Source organism: Silurus aristotelis, assembly GCF_946808225.1.
Source record: "Silurus aristotelis genome assembly, chromosome: 10".
NCBI lineage: Eukaryota > Metazoa > Chordata > Actinopteri > Siluriformes > Siluridae > Silurus > Silurus aristotelis.
In genome coordinates this window covers 9,397,880-9,419,768 of record NC_139583.1, presented here as the reverse complement: position 1 = coordinate 9,419,768, position 21,889 = coordinate 9,397,880, and the positions used below count along the sequence as shown (strand labels likewise).

The window sequence follows — 21,889 nt, the reverse complement described above, 5'->3', positions numbered from 1 at the left end:
AAGTTATGTTTTGTTTTTTGTGTGAAATTATATTCAACTCCATGTTCTTGAATTTTAATATAATCCTTACAGTTGCTAGGCCTGCATGTAAGATAAGGAGACTTGTGCACCTCTTTATTGTGAAGCAGGTGTATTTGGATAATTTTCCTGGATAAGTCTTTGCTTCTTTGCACTTAGAACCCTACACCAAGCAAACACTTCGAGAAATCTGTACCTAGTGTTTCCATTAGATAAGATTGCTTTTCATGTATTAGCTTCGTCAAAAAAAAAAGGAAGCCGTTTCCTGTTGGTCCCTCTGAGCCAGAGAAAAAACGTCTCGACCAATCGCTGCGTTAGGAAAAGTGGTGTGGGCGGGGCTTCTGCGCGGTTCAGGTGATCGCCGCGGTAACCGCATGAACTCAAAGCGTTATACAGTGCGGAGTTCGGATTGGACCCGAGTGAAGGCGGACAGTGGCGCAGTTACTGCTGGGGGGAAACACGTGAACTAGAAAAACAGTCAACTCATGTTTCTTCCATTAAAGGAGCGATCTCAGGTTCTAGTAGCGAAGATAAAGCTTTTCAATGTTGGAGCGCTCTGAGCAAGCCATGGGAGACTTTAGGAGAACCGCCTTTAGGAGGAAACCAAAGAGTGGAGGATCAGATGAACCGCCTGAAGAAGAGACAGGTGAGTTGGTCTTCTGAAGGATTATTTAACAGGCTGCTGAGCTGGATAAGAGATAGAAGTGATTACAGTTAGGGATCACCTTGTGAGTAAGAATAGACCAGGGCCATGTTTTCTGCTTTGACCTCACACAAGACCTGGACACACATGTGATCATGTGTATGATCTGGCAACCATGGAATATCCTTAGAGATTTCTTTTATGGTTTTAGTAGCATATGCTGGAATTTGTTTTGTTTTGCTCAGCTTTGCAGGCAAGTCCATACTGGTTATGGGTTCCACTTCTGCACTGCTCTCCTGCGCTTGTGTATACACAGTATATCAGATTGCACTTACACTTTGTTGTTGAAGACACACAGGAACCCTTGGTGTGACTTTGTGGATCACTCTGGATGCAGTGATTCATCACGTGGAGCAGCTGAAATCCACCAACAAACCTTTTAGTATAGACAAGAGTGAGGACACAAGGGAAGTTTCTGAAGCATTGACAGGGGGATCTGTGGTTGTTTTGCATTTTATTATGGATATTATAACTCCTTAATATGAGATATAGTTTTTATTAATAACCTCTTTTTTCCTAACATTAATTACTTGCTTGTATCGTCTTGTAGGGAACAGGTTTAAAATCAGCAATAATCCTAATTAAGTATGTCTTAATATCATGCATCATTATTTCTGCAAGCGAAATGTTTAAAACATAAAATGCATTATGGCTGTAATAAATAGGCCAAATATCTTTGTGCATATTTACTTGGATTGTGTTGTGTAAAAAATCGTTATGGAGAAATAAATACTTTTCATTCTGTTTTCGTGGTTCATGATTGCACAATTTCTCTGTTAGCACACTTAGAAACCTATGGCAACCTTTGTAACATCACATGGCATTATAACATTGGTTATATAGCATCATCATTTTTCATTGTGCCCCCCTCGTTCAATTTATCCCTTCTTTTTCTTTTATCGCTTGGATTGACGAATGATTTGAAACTTAACCCGGTAAAATGCTGACCTCGGCTGAAAACTGCAAGTATATCTGCAAAACCTAAATTTGTATGTCAGAATACAAGAACTCTAGTTTCGAACTCTGGCATGTAGATACATTATATCAAACATTTAGTTTCATTTCTTGAACGTTGATGATATGAATATAGGTCTAATGCCATATCAGCATTATATGACAACTTGTGTTTATGATTGTTGCACTTTAGGGTGAGGTTTAATATTTTTTCACCAACAGGTTTGTTTGCATAAATAAGATGATGAAGTTTACTCTATATTAGTGTAGATTAATGTTGGTGACTAGTGTATAAATATAATACTGGTCCACCACAAAGCTCCATAGTCTTAGTAACATGCTTGATTATCTACATAGTCTGGGCAAGTTGACGTTCTTTGGGTTCCTCTAAGTTCTCAGAGTTCTCAGTTGTTGAAGTTAAAACTAAATTAGCTCTACATGGAAACGATGTCCTGATTTGTTACAATGAACTGGTGTTTCATTTAAGGTAAAGTCCTTCATCATGCCCAGTGTTTCCAGTGGATGCTGTAGTTAGTTGAATGAATATTCATGCAAGTCACTGTTCAGTTTCAGACTGAAGAATTGGATGAGGAATTAGTACTTTCCATATCTGTGTCTGTCTGCTGGTTTCAATGAGAGCATTGTTTAAGCTTTTTCTTAAACTTCTAGCCCCATGTAGTGTTTAGGCTAAATATTTGATCATTAAGCACACGTCTTTTGCATGTAAACAGAAGATTTGAAGTCTGAAGATGGTATTTCTGAAGGGACATCATGCACGTGTATTTGGTGCATTTCTGTTGCTCTTGTTTCAAATTTTGTACTGTGGGGTGTGTAGTGCCACATTGCTGATAGCTGAAGTTTAAAACTTTGTTGACAGGATTCTTCTCCTAAGATTCAGACAATGGACTCAATTGTGTTACTCGACCCAAGAAGCAGCAAGGCTTCCTGGGATTGTTGACTAGCATGAAATAGGACTTGTTAGTGTTATGGCTTCGGCTGTACTAACCGGAAAACTCACACTTGTCCTCTGGGGACACACACTTGCTGCTTGTAATGGACCCTAGTCTTCTAAGTGGATTTTTCTGTAAAAGTGGTTTGTGGAGTTGGATAAATTTGTAGGAACTTGCAATTCATATTCAAGGTAAGAGAGCAGTGGCTATTAAATGAAAGAAATACACTAATCAAGTCTAACTACAGTTAATGTTTTGTTTCCTGTTTGTTTTTGTTTTTTTTCCTTCCGAAAGAGATTTTTGTAAAAATGTTGTATAATCCGTAATTAACAATCTAGATCTAAATGACTATGTATGGTCAAGAGCAATTTGGAAAATATGCTGCAATAGTAATCTGACTCTTAGATAAGTCTGGGAGGTAGTACTGGCTTGTGGCTGCATGCCCTGGCTTGTGCTAAATATGTAATCAGAGACTGTGCAGGCAAACCTTCATTATAAATCCTTTTAACACAACACAAAACATACACTGAAAAGATACAACAATCATTACCCAATCGTAGGAAATTCAATGTCTGTCTCTATCATGTTTTGTTGTTGTTGTTGTTGTTGTTTTATTATTTTAAAGCAGTTTACTTACAACAGTTAAGTTTTTTTGGAATTGGAATTTGATTTGTTTTTTATAATGATGCATAAATCCAGAAGATGGCGCTACATGTCTTGTCATTGTTTGGGTTTTTTTTTTTTGGTTCACTGGGAAAATGTCCTTTCTGCATGAAGAAAGTCGGTGCTTTGTCTTATGTGTTATGTTCACTTCCTCAGTTTACTAGCTGTCCTGCATATTCTATCCTGTTATTCGCAGTTGTGTTGAATTGGGCTGACAGACATTTATATATTTATAGTACATTTATGTTATTGTCAAGATGTTCGGTGTTGCTGTGGTTACATTCTGCCAAACAGCCAAATATGAGGAACACCTCATATATATTCTCTCATATTTATATTAACCTCATATTTTTTCCACAAACGTGTAACATTTTATTTATTTTACAAGCATTCCTAAGATATCCGCTGAACATACTCTGGGAGGGGAACTAGACAGTCTGACTAAAGATGGCCAAAGCTGTGCTCTATCAGGCCAGAAAACTATTTATTATTATTTCAAAAATAGTAAAACAGAAATCTAACGAGATTGTTGCCAAATAAATTTACAGGTCCTGTATCAAACTATTGTCCTGTTTCAATTAAAAAAAAAACAGAACTCTCTTTCCAAAACGTTTTAGTTAAATAAGCTTTTCTCTTCCCAGGTACGATGCACGGTGAAAATGTGTTACAGTTACAAAGGTGCTTGAATTAAGGGACCCTGACCTGGACAATCTGTAAAGAAGTGTTTTATTACATGGCAAACAAGCAGTATAACTGTGTAACTGTGTAACAGTTTCTTCCCTCAAACCATCAGGCTTCTCAACACACACACACACCCACACACACGCTCGCTCGCTCACTCACTGTGATACTGAACTGTTAAAAACTCGAACTCAAACACACATTCGAATACTTCATATAATTCATACACATCTATGTCTACAGCAACATCCATATTATAACTGTTTACATGCTGTTTTGCACACCTACTCGACTGCTGCTCTTGCTTTATTGCACAACATTTTGTGTACATATTTACAAGTGCACTCTTTGTTTACAGTTCTCTTTTTTGCACATTGTACTGTAATTGAGAGTGTGTTAGAGAAGTGAAGAAAAGAGTGCAGGCAGGGTGGAGTGGGTGGAGAAGAGTGATAGCAGGAGTGATTTGTGATTGAAGGGTATCTGTGAGAGTGAAAGGGAAAGTTTATAGGACTGTGGTGAGAACTGTGATGTTGTATGGATTAGAGACAGTGGCACTGAGTAAAAGACAGGTCGAGATTGAGATGGTTTGGACATGTGCAGAGGAGGGACATGGGGTATATCAGTAGGAGAATGCGTAGGATGGAGCCACCAGAAGGGGAGGAAAAGAGGAAGGCCAAGGAGGAGGTTTATGGATGTGGTAAGGGAAGACATGCAGGTAGTTGGGGTGAAAGAGGCAGCTGTAGAGGACAGTAGTATGGAGACGGATGATCTGCTGTGGCGCCCCCTAATAGAGGCAGCCGAATGAAAAAGAAGACTGTATAACAATATACAGAATTTATACCGGTTGGTGCGATTATTGTGCATTATATTGTGTATTTTGTGTATCCCTCCTGCACTGTCCTGTTTTGCGTTGCGTTTCTTGCACTAGGTTGCAAACGATGTACTTTATGAGGCTAGGAGAACTTTAGTCCTTAGCTCTGTGTTGTGTGATGTGGCTTTAGGGTCCTGGAGAAACTGTGTACTCCGTCAGCTATACAGCATATGGCTGAAATGACAATTATAGCTTCTTGACTTGACTATAATGTTTGTACTTCCACACCCCTTGCTGTGTCCTTTACCCTTGGCTGGAGCTACCACAGAGAATAAACCTACAGAGGGTATTTATGGACTTAATCGGGATTATCCAACTGAGGGGTCACATTTTTCACTGGACTTTATCACCTGTACAGTGATAAGTGTGTCTACATCTATTGCTACATCTACAGCTGCTTAAACAGTCTAGAATAAAAGCAAACCATTTTCTTGTTCAACACAGTTCCTTATGCATTACAAATCTTGTTCTTTACTCTTTTCATGTATATACATGCTGGATAGGGTGCACCAATCACACATACTCAAACAACTGTTTACACACTACTGACAATGTAGAAATCAGCCAATCAGATTACACAATGTCTTTAGAGAACCCAGAGATCTTTTTATTCATTTTGCTTTTGGTTTGATTCTTGTCGGCGTTCTTTGTTTGTTTGTTTGCTGGGAAAAGCTAATGAAAAAAAACCACTCAGCGATGATGCACTGCCTTACAGAGCGGCATGCAATTCCTTCTGACTTCCAGTGCTGGAACATATTCCTCTTGGGAAACTCCCGTGAGGAAAACATTTAGATATGTAATGAGTCTTGGGTGAGAGACTGGAGATCACAAAATGAGCAAGAGGAGAACGGGAGTAAGGAAGAACGGGAGTAAGGAAGAATAAATATAGCAAAAGGTGTTGAAAGAGGACTGGTGGAAGAAATAGGAATAGATGTGTGACCAAAGTGCTCCTCACTAATGGTGGTTATATTCAGTGATATACAATTGAGCAAATAAAAAAGATCAATCGACTCACTAAGGAAAATGAAATAAATGGCCTTTCGTTTTACTCCGAAATGCGGAGCTATAAATGTGTACGATTCTCTAAAACCCTGCTACCTACATGTGTTTTCCTTCCACATTGAACATTATCAGGCTGCTTCTAATAAATTAAATACGAGTACAATAGGATCTCAAATTAAAGCTATACCAAATCTTTCATTTAATTATAACCTTGATTCTGCTTGAGAGACATTCAGAAGAAAGCTAACAATATTCCAGTTATTATAAAGTTATATATAGTTATTAAAATTCGGCATAATGAGAAGGAAACACTGTAGTTTTGCAGGTTGCCTCATGTACTTTTACAATGTAAACTCATTGTACTCCAAACCTTTTGGGTGTTTTGTCCATCTTAACTCCCTGCCCACTAGTTCATTTGTCTTCCTGATTCTAATCTTTTAGAAGGCTTGAACTTTCACCCTTCCATTTAAAAGTTCCCTCAGTCTGAGTCACTCTGCAATACTTCCTCTGGCTCTTCCTCTGGCTCTTCCTCTGGAGGGGTTTGGCTCGGTTGCTGTTTTTCCAACACTACAATCAGCTGGTGTTTCCTGGCTTTTTTTTCTTCTTTGCATTGAAGCTTGAGCACCATGGCAGACTGTTTCATGACTGCACAGTTTGCACTATATGTGATTACAAAGTGGACATGTCAAAGCTAGACTAACACTTCTCCCAGTATCTAGATGGACTCATTTGGGCTTGGACGCCTCCTGGAAAAGAAAAAAATGAGCCTTTTTTTGAATGAGGGAAAAATCCAGCGTTTCTTCCTGGGACAAAGAAAACATGTAATTCTGACCAAAGTGCTTGACAGAATTGCTTGGATTTAATGCATGGATTTACTTTTAATGTGTGGTTTATACTTGGTTTGGCCTTTCTGTACGTCCTTGTGATCACTCAGGATCATTGTTCGTGTCAATTTAAAGGTAAACGAGCGAGAGATGGGAAAGGGCTGAGGAAGTGGAGCTATGCTGGATATTTTTGGTCTCTATTCATTGACAGGAAGACGAGCTTCAGAACTGCCCTTTTAGTTACTTTCTCTTCCAATGTTGTCCTTTTATCTACCTCGCAGCTTTGCGCTTTGCTCTGCTATTTATCTATGGTTCTGCTGATGGCCACTGATGGATTTTCTGGGTTCTAGTCTCGAGACATCTCGACTCCCTCTGGTAGGTGATGATGGCTGAAACCATGACTATGATATTGCCTTTTACTGTGAACTTCAGGAGGAGCAGAACTTCGATCACCACTCACATGTTGGAATATTGATTCATCAGCATTCATCGTTATAGCAACCTAGTTTGCTATTTCTGCTAGAAATAAGCACATAATGGGCAGTGGATTGAGAAAAATGAGACGTCGTCAGAAGTATTGGTTTTGTCAAACTAAAGGTAAAGAGCTTCTTCTGTCACTGTTCAATTACAAACCAAAACAATCGGGTACTCGGGTTTCAGTGAAAAAACGAGTGTTTATTTTGAGTGAGCTATTAATCCATTAATATACCACAGCACTGATTAATCTAAAGGTGTTAATCACTTTTCAATAACAGCATGGCTTAGGGATTTCTTTTAGCTGTTGGAGTTATAATAATGCTTTTGTTCTAAAATACTAAATGGATGCTGAGATTTCCATTGGGAGTGACGAGGAGAAACGAGTTTATTAGAGAGATGCGCATGTAGGACATTTTGGGGACAAAGTGAGAGAGGACTGATTGAGGTGATTTGGACATGTGCAGAGTGGTGTATATCGGCATGGGGTATATCGGTAGGAGAATGCTGAGGATGGAGCCACCAGGAAGAAGGAAAAGAGGAAGACCAAAGAGGAGGTTTATGGATGTGGTGAGGGAAGACATGCAGGTAGTTGGGTTGAAAGAGGCAGATGTAGAGGACAGAGTAGTATGGAGACGGATGATCCACTGTGGCTAATGGGAGCAGCCGAAATAAGAAGTTCTAATATACTACAGTATATGGCCAAAAGTGAGTGACACTGTCATATCCATATGTTTGCCTTGCTGATTTCACAATACTGTAAACACCCGGTTGTCTAGAATGTCTTTGTATGCTGCTTATTATCCTTTACTAGAACTAAAAAGCCCAAACTTTTTCCAGCACAGCAAGTTCTTGTTCAAAAAGTACATTTTGTGATGACATGGTTTGCTGAGGATAACCTGGAAGAACTTTATTGGCCTGTACAGATCCCTGACCTCAATCCCACTGACTCAATCCCAGACCTTCTCCCCTGACATTGTTGCTTGATCTCAATAATGCCTTAAGTGACTGAGCGCAAATCTCCAAAACCATGTTCCAAAATGTAGTGGAAAACACTTTCCAGAAGAGTGGATTATAGTCATTATAACGGCGAAGGAGGAATAATTCCATATTAAAGTCAAAGGTGTTGGAATGGCATATTTAAGATACACTATATTGCTAAAATTTGGAGACACTGAATTTTAAAGTATGGTGTGTGCTTTTTTAACATTGCATTCCAAATTCATCAGTCACAAGTGTGTTAGTAAAGTCACATGCTGATGTAGGGTGAGGAGGCCTGGGGTGCAGTCATTGTTCCAATTCATCCCAAAGGTGTTCAATAGGGTTGAGATCAGAGCTCTATAGCAGACCACTCAAGATCTTCCTCTCCAAACCATGTAAACCATATCTTCATGGAGCTTTATTGTGCACAGGAGCATTGCCATGCTGGAACAGGTTTCGGGTTTCCAAGTTCAAGTGGAGGCAAAACTTTATTATACCGCAACTAAAAACATCCTATACAATTGTGTGCCTCCAGCTTTGTGGTAACAGTTTGTAGAAGAACCACATATGGCAGGAAATGTCAGGAGTCCCAATACTTCTGCCATATAGTGGACCACAATGTTTTGTACTGTACATTCTTTCTATAATAACTTATTCAAACACTTGTGTAGCGAAGAATCGACATAGAAGTTATATTTTTTTAAGTGTGTAATTGTTGATGTAGTGAAGTTTTTTGTGAGGAGTGCTTTATAACATTTTGAGTTAAGGCTGTAATTTCGAGGGTTTTCATCCAAGATGGAGGGTTTTGATCTGTTTTACCGATTTTCTACTATGTCGTGTTAATCAATGAAATGCTGTCATTTCTGTGATGTAGGAGGAATAAAACACTTTGGCACATGCTGCTATTGAAAGTATTATTCAAATTATTTTCCAAAACAAAAAAAAAAATTGCATGATTTATTTAAATGGATTTATTTTAATATCTTAGATCAGTGGTCCTTAAACTTTTTTCTGCCATTCCCCACTTTAAAGGGAATGGATTTTGGATCACCTCAAAATAATGGTAATGAAATACTTTGTTTGAAAATGTTCAATTTATTAAAATTATAATATCTTAAATAAAGTTCCAAATCAAAAACATTAGAAAATAAAAGTGTAGTTTGTTAGGTACCCTAACTGATAATGTTTTAATTCACTTTAATGATATTAATGACGTATGACATTTTATTTAGAATAGAAAATCATAAATTAATTTGAATAAACGAACAAAAAAATTATATAAATCCTGCTGTTCTCTGTGCCCCAAATGTCGTGTCTTTATTCCCCACTAGGGGAGTGCCAGTGCACTTAAAAGGATCATGGTAGAACAGGATGTTTGAGCAGTAAATGAGATAAGACTGTATTGTAAATGAATTCTACAAAATAATCTGACCTATGGAGATCACATGGGAAACAACACGTTAGGAAAAGTCTATTATAGATTTATTTGCCTAATTTTCTGTGATGCAAATGCAATTCTTTGTACATTTTCTTTTTACCAAGTCAGAAAAGATAATCATAGGTAGCAGTATACATTTAATTCTTGAGGGAGCTCACATTAATATTGTACAACAGTGCCTGAAATGATAGCGAGTACATTATTATAGTCCGGGTCTTAAGAGAAAGTTGAAAAACTTGTGCAGCAGCAGATCTTTGGAAGAAAACGATGTTACGTTTTCAATTTATTGTCTGACTTAAAGCTGTCGTGATTAGAAAACTTTATAGGTCGTGTGTGTATTGTTAGAATGCCAGAATCTGTCCACAGCCTTATAGTTAAACACTCCATTTCAGTTCAGGAAGGAAAAGGCAGGTCCTTTATTTGAGCATACTCCCAATCCAAAAACTTCTATTATGTGGATATGTCCTCTGAAAATGTGGCATGTCTGTCTGTCTGTCTCTTTTAGTTTCTAAGCAATATTTGTGTGCGTTCACTAAATTACCAGTTTAGCCATAACATTAAAACCACTGATCGGTGCTGTGAGAAACATTGGTTATCTTCTAAACATGGCACCTGTAGGAGTTATATTAGGAATCAAAAGAACAATCCATTCTTAAAATTGATGTGTGTTGGATGGAGGGAAAATGGGCAAGAGTAAGGATCTGAGTGACTCTGGCAAGGACCAAACTGTGATGGCAAGACAGCTCAGTCAGAGCATCTCTAAAACAGCAGGTCTCTGGTATGGAGCAGTTAGTTCCTCCTAAAGAAGTCCCTCTGGTGAACCAGTGAACAGGGTGATTGGCTCTTAAGCTCCTTAAAGCATTCTGAGAGTAAAGGCCAGCCTGTATGGTCAGATTGAGATCACCAGGATGTAAGAAAAAGCATGCAGAGACAGTGTGATACTCTGGACAATAATCTTCTGGGAAACCTTGCTCTTGACATTCATGTTCATCTTACTTTTGATCTTATGGTAACTGTGGTGGTAGCATAGTGGTTCTGGGTTACTGATCCGAAGGTTGGGGGTTCAAGCACTCTGCCACTCTTGGGCCCCACAGTGCACATAGCTAGGTGTGCTGTATTATGGCTGACCCTGCACTTTGTCCCCAGCTTTCTACATCACTGGGATATGTGAAGAAGAAATTTCACTGTGCTGTAAAGTATACTTGACAAGTATAAAGCCTTTAATGGCAGGATCATGTGCACTGCAAAAATTGTGCAGGACTGGTTGAAAAAACATGAAAAAGCATTCAAGGTCTCCAGATTCCATGGATCTCAATTTGATTCAGTCTGTAAGATGTGCTGGAAGTTTACTGTAGCTTCACCTTGCAACCTAGAGAACTTAAACGCTTGTTAACACTATGCTGCATACTTTTATAGGTCTTATATTGTCCATACATGGAATAGATGTGGCGCAGCACATAGCAAATATCACTTGGCTTCATTGTTATTATTAGAGATGCACTAGGAGCACTACAGTAACTGGTAATATTATGTTCTTCCATGTGCTTCTTAAACCTGATATTTTGTTAATTTCTTTTTTTTTAGTTTTTTTTATTGACTGGAGACATTGTTGTGTATAAGAGCTTTTTAGTTCTATGAGCACTGAGACACACATAATTCATTAATCTGCTCTCATGATTCAATTCAGTGCTTTGCTTATCATTTGAGGAGGTTGTTGCTCAGTGTTTAAGGTTCTGGGTCACGGATTTGATGGTCAGGGGTTCAGACCCCAGTATTGCCAAGCTGCCACTCATGGGGCCCTTGAGTAAGACCCTTAACCCTCAGTACACCAGGGGTGCTGTATCATGACTGACCCTGGACTCCAGCTTCCTACATCACTAGGATCAGTGAAGAAATAACAATTTCCTCGTGGGAGCAATAACATGTTCTAAAAAAAAATAATAATAATAAATTAAAAGAATCAAAAGGAGCGATTTGCTCTTTGTGCTTGTTTTTAAATTGAAGATACTGTTCCTACACTGTGTGATCTAAAACAAACCATGAGGAGTTTATTGCTAGCGGCTCACCGCAGCCACCAACATGAATGGAGCGAAATAAAATCCTCCATGATGAACACTGTTTGATTCTTATCTTAGTTATGCATTTCGAGTACAAAAAAGATGTGCTTAGCAGCACAAGCATACACACACTTCCTCACACTCTCTGCATTCCAGCACGTTTTGCTTTGAGATGTACAGTACTATTGGATGCACAGTAATTACCAGATGATTCAGTTGTTATTCACATGTACAGAAGAACAAAAAAAAATGCAGGAGTGACTGTTTTAGTCCTGTGTGGACTTTGTTACAGTTAAGTAATTAGGCTAAGGCTCTGACTCTCAGGCTTTAGTCAGATATGTAGTTCATCATCTCCTGCATGTCTCTCACATTCATCTCAGAGGAATGCGAGTCCAGCAGAGGTGGTCGTTGCCATCTGATTATAATTTAGCAGATATTTAAAAGGTTCGGCTCAGGCTGTTTTTGAGAATACAATGAAATATTTATAAGGGGCTTCTTTTGCATTGATTTCTACACACTGCTGCAAAAGTATTGGCACCCTTTAAGAGAACACACCAAAACGTTTGTATGAAAATACACTCATTTGTTTTAATTCACGACTCACCTTTTTTTTTTCTGAAATTCTATGGCAAAAGTATTGGCACCTCTAAATAATATCCCAGATAAATATGAACAATTTGGTATCCTTTGAAGAAAATATATATAAGAAATTATAACCTTTGGCCATTTCCTGTTTTCTTAGGATCATTCTAATGATCTCATAAGTCCCCTGGTGGTCTAGTGGTTAAGATGCAGTGCTCCCACCGCTGCGACCCGGGTTCGATTCCCGGTCAGGGAACCATCCCCAGCCACTCTTAGTGCCGGTCCCAAGCCCGGATAAATTGGGGAGGGTTGCGTTAGGAAGGGCATCCAGCGTAAAACATGTGCCAAATCAAACGTGCGGAGGATCCGCTGTGGCGACCCCTAACGGGAGAAGCCGAAAAGAAAGTTTATTCTAATGATCTCATAAGGTACTGGTGAAACACTGATTTCCAGCAGCAATTCAGACAAACTGAAAGAATAGCTTTGGCAAAAGAAAAAAAAGAGTCTTAACATCTGACAGGAGGTTAAGACTCGGCCATAAAATAATGAACTATACAAATATAACTGCAAATTTAAATATCACCAGTGATCATATAGAATAGAACTGATCGTGGGAGCACAACATTAAAGTTATGCAGTGGCCACTACAGTCTCGGGAATTGATATCATTGAAAACCTCATTGTGTGACAGAATGATGACATTGCATGTCATCTCTGCCTACGTTTTTGTGTATCAGGAGGATTAAAAGTTATATTCACTAGGGGGCAGTCTAGAGTTAAACCATCACTTTACAATATATATTTTTTGCCAACTGTTTCTGACATTGCATGTGCGCACTGAACACAGCAACAGCAGAAGGAGGCTTTTTCAGGAGCGCAAGTGACTGTGTCCCTTCAAAACTTCAGTACTTTTACTGTAAAGTATATCTGTATATAAGAACAGCTTATGCTTAAAATTTTACTTTAAAATGAAACTCTAAAACATCCCTATATACACAACACATATTTAAGCATATATGTATGAATAATTTTGCATGAGTGTGTGGGTGTGTATACATCAAAGGCCTTGTGCTTTATTCATTACAGAGAAAGGTGAAGACTTTTATCATACTGCTGGCATCAGCTTTGTTCTTTCCACTTGCTTTGTGTATTGATTTTAAATTTGATCTGTTGGCTGTCCATGGGGAATCTTTTCTGCGTTTTGGTCTTTTGTCTTACACTCACACACACACACACACACACACTCACACTCACACACACACACACACACACACACACACAATGTCTGACTGACTGTATATGTGTGTGTGTTGGCATGGCTGCTTTCTAAAATTTTAAATAGCTGAGGTTGATTCCAGGATGATACTTGACATAAAAAATCATGCTTATGTATGTCTTGTGTGTGTGTGTGTTCCTGTTCCTGCAAAAGTAAACACACAGCTAAGTTTTATCTGGAACTGAAACACAAACAGTCAAATAATCGCTAAGAAGGCACTACCATACATTACATAAAAATAGTGTTAATTACAGGTTTACTCTTCTTCTGTGGTGGTAAATATAAATAACACTGACTGTTGTTTGGTCTTGTAAAGGGACTTGCTTACTTCTTTGAACTTGGTGAATAAGCTGAAAGTTTTAACCAATAACAGCACTAATGAAGAACATGTGAACAGCACAGCCAGAGCATCTTACACTTCATCATGCACCATGTATTCATCTTAACCTATGGAAGCCCGTTTCCACACACATAAAACAACAGTTTGCCTTATTCTGACTTTATTTCGCTACTATTAATAGAATGATCTGTAAAACAACAAATAAAAATCATAGAGGACTATTTCAGGTGTAGACATTGTAGCCTTAGCTCCTGTCTGCTACATACACGCTTTGCATTAATGTAGCATTAATACATTAAAGCAGGAGCAGAAGTGATAGCTCAAGCTACCTCTTGGTTGTACCCCTTGAGGTTAATATTTTTTTAGATTAATTAAAAAATGAATGTTGGTGACGTTTTAGCCATTTGCCTCTTGTCTGCACTTCAAATTTCAAAATTTAGATAAAAATGTGAATTTTAATTGAATATGTGCTGCAAGCACTGGCACTGATTCAAGTCTGATACTGTCAAGGGTAAAAAAACAGAGAATATTAATCTTTCTAGATTTTTCTTTAAAAAAAATAAAATGAAGATCAGTTCTAGTGTTTCGAATAATACAGTCACAGTCAGTAATATCAGGGATTGACCTGCAGAATCAGTGTGAGCTGAAGCTGAATCAACACATTGAAGCACATGACTAACAGGTTCATTTATTCACCCATTTATTATTATTATTATTATTCCATTTTCAATGATTGAATATTTTCAAGAAAAAATTATTCATTCCACTTTGAAAGAGTGTGCTACTGTCATATAATAACAATGTAGGCAGTTTAAAAAGTTTTTGCTGAAAAGCTTGCGAACAAAACTAAAACATAATCCAAATATCCAAGCGTGCGTGTGTGTGTGTGTGTGTGTGTGTGTGTGTGTGTGTGTGTGTGTGTGTGTGTGTGTGTTTGCAAATAGTTGGATCTCATTAGAAGCTGGGTGATAATGAGTAGAGGTTGACGGTTCATCAGTTTTGCTGATTAATCGACTTTTGCCAAAAATCCACCTTGTCTCCAAAACGTCTTACATGAGCAGTCCCTCTAATTAGCTTGTTTCTAATCTTGTTGTCAGGGATTCACCCTGCCACGCCCCCCTCTGTAGCTGTCAGGGATTCACCCTGCCACGCCCCCGTCTGTAGCTGTCAGAGATCCACCCTGCCACGCCCCCCTCTGTAGCTGTCAGGGATTCACCCTGCCACGCCCCCGTCTGTAGCTGTCAGAGATCCACCCTGCCACGCCCCCCTCGATAGCAGTCACGCTGCTTCCCAAAATTACCGACAGCTGTGGCTCATGAAAGATCAGACTACATAAACTCACGTTCTTGAGTCACAGGCTGTCGGTCGTTATTATTGTCAAGCTGGACAATCGCGTGGCTGCTCGACCGCCGGCTGTATATGCGAATTCCACTTCCGACTTGGATTAGTCATTGCCGAAGGCTTTATGGATTATGCTTAGGACATTCGAACTCATAGCGGACAACGCGTATCGAGCGGATGTCTTTGTTTGTTGTTTTCAACGGCTTATGAGTGTTTTTGTGTTGTACGGTTGTTGAAATAAAAGGACAACGATCGGACTATATCGGCTTCCGCGTCTGCAGCCTGACAGAACGACCGACCTATACCGAACGCGGATTCGCCATTCCGCGATTCCGACCGCAACGGATCGGCAGCTGAACCCGGCTTCGGATTTCCTCCGGAAGCTCAGTGCCGCTTCTCGCGGTTCAGATCCACAGAAGCCGGATCATGAGAGCGCGGCTGCGCCACGCCCCTCAGAGAGCGCGAGGGGATTACCGGCTCATTACTCGGGGAAAAAAGACGAATTGGGCGGATTTCTGCAAGGCATCGGCGAGTATGTGGCTGTTAACATTTCCCGGTTTCCTTCCGAACGAGCCAAGATTGCCCTCTGTATTTCCCTCCTGTCTGGAGAAGTTTTTGCCAAAGCCAGCTCACTATGGAGCGCCAAAGGGGGCAAATTCGGCTCACTCGCCGAATTCAGCGGGCTGCTTCTGGGGAAGTTGGGGATAGAGGTGGTGGATCTCCACTACAGTCCCCTTGAGGAGGAAGGTGCTCCATTCCAAGGTTCTCAAGAGCACGCGGCTCCGTGCCGGATCTCCCATGAGCCTGCAGCTCAGCCCCAATGTTTTGATGAGAGGGCTGCTTCATCTCAGGGTCTCTACCAGCGTGCTGCTGTGTTCCGGGGTTCTCGTGGATGCACCACACCATCTCCGAGCGTCGGCGAGCACACCATGCCGTCACAGAGCTTCTACAGGCGTGCCGCTCTGTTCCGAGGTTCCCGTGGGCGTGCCACGCCGCCACAGTGTCTCCAGGAGCGTGCTTTCCCGCCACAGAGTCGTCACGAGAGCGCCGCGCTGCCACAGAGTCGTCACGAGAGCGCCGCGCCGCCACAGAGTCGCCACGAGAGCGCCGCGCCGCCACAGAGTCGCCACGAGAGCGCCGCGCCGCCACAGAGTCGCCACGAGAGCGCCGCGCCGCCACAGAGTCGTCACGAGAGCCTCCAGGAGCATGCTTTCCCGCCACAGAGTCGTCACGAGAGCGCCGCGCCGCCACAGAGTCGTCACGAGAGCCTCCAGGAGCATGCTTTCCCGCCACAGAGTCGTCACGAGAGCGCCGCGCCGCCACAGAGTCGTCACGAGAGCCTCCAGGAGCATGCTTTCCCGCCACAGAGTCGTCACGAGAGCGCCGCGCCGCCACAGAGTCGTCACGAGAGCCTCCAGGAGCATGCTTTCCCGCCACAGAGTCGTCACGAGAGCGCCGCGCCGCCACAGAGTCGTCACGAGAGCCTCCAGGAGCATGCTTTCCCGCCACAGAGTCGTCACGAGAGCGCCGCGCCGACAACTCCGGTCACAGAAGGCGAAGTGACTCCTCCGAGTCCCTCTCCAGATGACGCCATATCCCAGAGCCCCTTCCAAGGCGACATCTCGCCCACGGAAAGCTCGGCTCTGCCCCAGGACCTCCAAGAGAGCTCCGCCCAGCTCCAGGTACCTCCAGAGAGCTCCGCCCAGCTCCAGGTCCCTCCAGAGCGCTCCGCCCAGCTCCAGGTCCCTCAAGAGGGCACGACTCCGCTCCAGGCTCCTCCCGAGAGCTCGTCTCCGCTCCAGGCTCCTCCCGAGAGCTCGTCTCCGCCTCCGAGCGACCCCACGAGCTCGTCTCCGCTTCAGTGTCCCAAAGAGAGCTCCACTGATGTCGTGGACCTCCAGGCGAGCCCTTCTCCGCTCGTGGATCTCCAGGCAGGCTTCACCTCATTTCCAGGCTGCTCAGTAGGCTCCGATCTGCTCCTAAGGGTCCCAAGGAGCGCCCCTACGCCCAGGGGTTTCCCTGTGCACTCACCCCGGCTCCAGGACTGCGAAAGGGAAGTTGAACCGCTGCCCCCGGGTTCCACCGACGGCTCGTCTCCAGCGCCCGCAGAAGGCGACGGCTCGTCTCCAGCGCCCGCAGAAGGCGACGGCTCGTCTCCAGCGCCCGCAGAAGGCGACGGCTCGTCTCCAGCGCCCGCAGAAGGCGACGGCTCGTCTCCAGCGCCCGCAGAAGGCGACGGCTCGTCTCCAGCGCCCGCAGAAGGCGACGGCTCGTCTCCAGCGCCCGCAGAAGGCGACGGCTCGTCTCCAGCGCCCGCAGAAGGCGACGTCTCGCCCCCGGGCTCCACAGAAGGCGACGTCTCGCCCCCGGGCTCCACAGAAGGCGACGTCTCGCCCCCGGGTCCTCTTCAGGGCGACCGATCGCATCCAGGCTCCACGCAGGGCGAAGGATCGCATCCAGGCTCCACGCAGGGCGAAGGATCGCATCCAGGCTCCACGCAGGGCGACGTCTCGCCCCCAGGTCCTCTTTAGGACGACGTCGGTCCTCCAGGTCCCTCTGACGGCGACGTCGGTCCTTCAGGTCCCTCTGACGGCGACGTCGGTCCTCCAGGTCCCTCTGACGGCGACGTCGGTCCTCCAGGTCCCTCAGAGGGTGGTACGACGTTCCTGGTCTCCGCCCGGGACGTCCTCCACTCCCCGGTCATTGTCATGGTTGGCGTCCAGTTCCGGTTCCCCGCCATGGAGATCGCTCCGGCTTCAATCCCCGCCAGGGGCTTTACTCAGCCTCCCGTCAGCACCGAGGGCGTGGCTCCGTTCCGGATCCTCCTGCAAGGTGTTGTTCTATGCCGGCTCTCCGCAGAGGATGCTCACCAGGCCTCCGTTGCTCCCAGGCGTCTAAGGAGGCCTTCCTCGGAGTGCCTTGGCCCGCCTGGCATAGGTGGGTTTTGGGGCGTCAGGTGTCGCCCCTGGAGGGGGGGGTACTGTCAGGGATTCACCCTGCCACGCCCCCCTCTGTAGCTGTCAGGGATTCACCCTGCCACGCCCCCGTCTGTAGCTGTCAGAGATCCACCCTGCCACGCCCCCCTCTGTAGCTGTCAGGGATTCACCCTGCCACGCCCCCGTCTGTAGCTGTCAGAGATCCACCCTGCCACGCCCCCCTCGATAGCAGTCACGCTGCTTCCCAAGATTACCGACAGCTGTGGCTCATGAAAGATCAGACTACATAAACTCACGTTCTTGAGTCACAGGCTGTCGGTCGTTATATTGTCAAGCTGGACAATCGCGTGGCTGCTCGACCGCCGGCTGTATATGCGAATTCCACTTCCGACTTGGATTAGTCATTGCCGAAGGCTTTATGGATTATGCTTAGGACATTCGAACTCATAGCGGACAACGCGTATCGAGCGGATGTCTTTGTTTGTTGTTTTCAACGGCTTATGAGTGTTTTTGTGTTGTACGGTTGTTGAAATAAAAGGACAATGATCGGACTATATCGGCTTCCGCGTCTGCAGCCTGACACTTGTTCATCCTCGTCACTCCCAGTGAAAATCTCAGCATACCTCCAGCTCAGAATGTGTCTGTGGTGCTCTTTCTTCTCATAAAACCATACTGTTGCTCACAGATGGTCACTCCTTCTCTCAGCCTGGCTTCCACTACTCTTTCCCATTACTTCATGGTGTGACTGATCAACTTAATTCCCCTGTAGTTACTGCAGGTCTGCACATCTCCCTTATTCTTTAAGATCAGTACCAGCACACTTCTTCTCCATTCCTCAGGCATCTTCTCACCTTCCAGAATCTTGTTAAACAATTTGGTTAAAAACTCCACTGCCATCTCTCCTAAACATCTTCATGCTTCTACTGGTATGTCATTTGGTCCAACCGACTTTCCACTCTTCATCCTCTTAATCGCTGCTCTCACTTCCTCCTTACTAATCCTATCCACTTCCTGCTTCACCAACTCCACACCATCCAACCTTCTCTCTCTAATTTTCCTCATCAGCTGCTCAAAATACTCCCTCCAACTTCTCAACACACTCTTCTCACTAGTCAACACATTTCCCTCTCCATCCTTTATTGCTCTAACTTGCAGTACATCCTTCCCAGCTCGGTCCCTCTGCCTGGCCAATCGTTACAAATCATTTTCTCCTTCCTTAGTGTCCAACTTCTCATACAGCTTCTCATATGCCTTTTCCTTGGCTTTCGCCACATCCCTTTTCACCTGCTGCCGCATCTCCTTGTACTCCTGCCTACTTTTCTGATCACTCTGTTGATCCCAATTCTGTTTCACCAACCTCTTTTTCCTTATGCTCTCCATCACTTCATTATTCCACCACCACGTCTCTTTGTCTTCCATCTATTTCCACATGTCACACCAAGAACCTTTCGAGCTGTCTCCCTTTTTACTTCTGCAGTAGTTTCCCAATCATCCAGCACCTCTTCACCACCACTGAGTTTGACCTCTTCCCTGAACTTCACACTACAGTCTTCCTCCTTCAGTTTCCACCATCTTATTCTTTTTCACCACTACACCATTTCTCTTTCCATCTACACCATGGAAGAACAGTTTAAAGCCACCTCCAATGTTCCTGGTCTTACTCCCTTTCCACTTGGTCTCCTGAACACACAACATATCTACGTTTCTCCTCTCCATCATATCAGCTAACTCTCCCCCTTTACCAATCCTAGTTTCCAATATTTAAAGTGCCCACCCTAACCTCCACTCTCCTACACTTCTCCTTTCACTGCTGTCTCTGTAGACGTCTTCCTCCTCTCCTTCTCCTCCTTCGGCCAATTTTCCAATTTTTACCGGTACCCTGTTGGCTAACGATACCTGTGTTGGTCGTTGGTAACTCGGGCCTCAACCGATCCGGTATGAATTTCTCTTTCGTGTTCCGCATATTTGATTTGGGCCATGTTTTACACTGGATGCCCTTCCTAACGCACCCCCCCTTATTTATCCAGGCTTGGGACCAGCACTAAGAGAGAACAGGTTTATGCACGCTTATGCTGTACGAAGAGCGCTATATTATATTTATAAAATGAACTTTCTTTGTGACTATAACCTTGTATCAGGTTTCCTGTATCTGTATCGGTCTTGAACAGCGTGCTGAATGTTTAAATAGTCCATGTAGTCACTTTCATGCAGTTTTTGAGTGACCCCCGGTTAAAAGCTTCCATTATTTGTTACCTTAGATATCCTTGTTCTCTCTGCCTTAGACTTATCTATGCTCAGCCATGTAATGTAAAAGCTGGCTTAACTGAATGGATAGATCAGTCCTGAGGTCTGATCTGATTTGTGGAGTGAAAATGACTGCAAATGCCAGGTGCTAAACCTCTATGAGAAAACCACTAGATCTTTGTAAGAGGAAGCTTGTGATTATGGGTTTTGTCCAGCTGCTTCAACGCTGGCATGTGACAAGTGTGTCCAGCTGCAGTGGGGCCCAGGGGGTTTTGTGTGTGTGTGTGTGTGTGTGTGTGTGTGTGTGTGTGTGTGTGTGTGTGTGTGTGTGTGTGTGTGTGTGTGTGTGTGTAAGTAAAGAGTGACCATCACTATGAGAAGAACAGGTCAGTGATTTACAAAAACGATTAATCACAGTCTTTTAAAGCTGTTGTAAGCAATTTCACTACGATTCATTACTTCGGCTAAATTGTGTTTCGTGTTAGCTTTTTTTTTTTCAGTTCCTGAGCAGTCAGTGTGTGTGTGTGTGTGTGTGTGTGTGTGTGTGTGTGTGTGTGTGTGTGTGTGGACATGATCAGAAATCTGCAGCATTAATTGTTTACATAAAAAAGATTTTTACAAAAAAGGACATTTTTGAACACAGCATTTTAATTGAAAGGAGAACACTAGAACACTAGAACTACTAGAACACAATACTTATTTATTGGTATTTTATTTTTATTTTATTTGTCTACATGTACACCAGCAACCCATACGAAGCTCGAGTATTCAGGAAACGGTGAACTCTGTTATTTTAAGGGAAATTATCTGATAACCCAGATGCTACCATGTGACTAACGTTTGAGTTATACAATAACAAAGAAATGATTAACGTCCCGGGTAGAACTGTGTGAGATTTTAACACATTACTCAGACCTTTTTAAATTGTGAATGTTTCCTGTATTTCGGGAATTTTTATTGACACCGTCCACTAAAAGAGTGGAGACAGGGGTTTACTGTAAGTTACATTAACAACCTGTGACTGAGAATCTGCTACATATTCATGTTTAGAACATTTATTTCAGAATCGCTGATCTATGGCTTTTTTTTTTATATGCATATACTTGATATACGGCTGGATCTGGACGGGGACTGTTGTCCATCAGTTGACCAGGCTTGCTTTTAAATTGATGGCATTTGGTAGACTTTTATATCCAGAGCAAATTCTGAAAGTGCTTTGAAGTTAACACTGGTTCATTTAGACACAGACTAAGCATGAAGTCAGTCCAAGTCTAATTGTACAACCCCGATTCCAAGAAAATTTGCGACAATGTGTAAAATGTACATAAAACCAGAATGCAGTGATTTGCAAATCTTATAAACCCTTATTGTGAATTTTATATTCACAATAAGAATATAGAAAACATATTATAAAGGAAATTTAAAGGAAAAAATAAGGTAATTTATGTGATTATAATAATGAAGTTGATGCCTGTAGTTTAAACGGGGACATGTTTATCACGTGTGTAGCATCACATCTTCTTGCCCTTTACATCTGGGAACTGAAGAGACCAG

The 21,889-nt window shown here is 42.7% G+C and overlaps 1 protein-coding gene across 2 annotated transcripts in view; it reads left to right on the top strand.

Moving 5' to 3' along the window:
• The first annotated feature begins 375 nt into the window (after positions 1-375).
• The window catches only part of fgd4a (FYVE, RhoGEF and PH domain containing 4a), a 78,140-nt gene continuing 56,626 nt past the window's right edge, over positions 376-21,889 (top strand). Inside the window, exon 1 of one of the 2 annotated variants that reach the window (XM_083551899.1) lies at positions 376-664. In XM_083551899.1, coding sequence (XP_083408025.1) covers positions 562-664 — 103 coding nt within the window. In that variant the 5' untranslated portion in view covers positions 376-561. Of the gene's footprint in view, positions 665-6,452; positions 7,264-21,889 lie in introns of those variants that run through there. The other variant, XM_083551901.1, reaches the window with a different exon arrangement.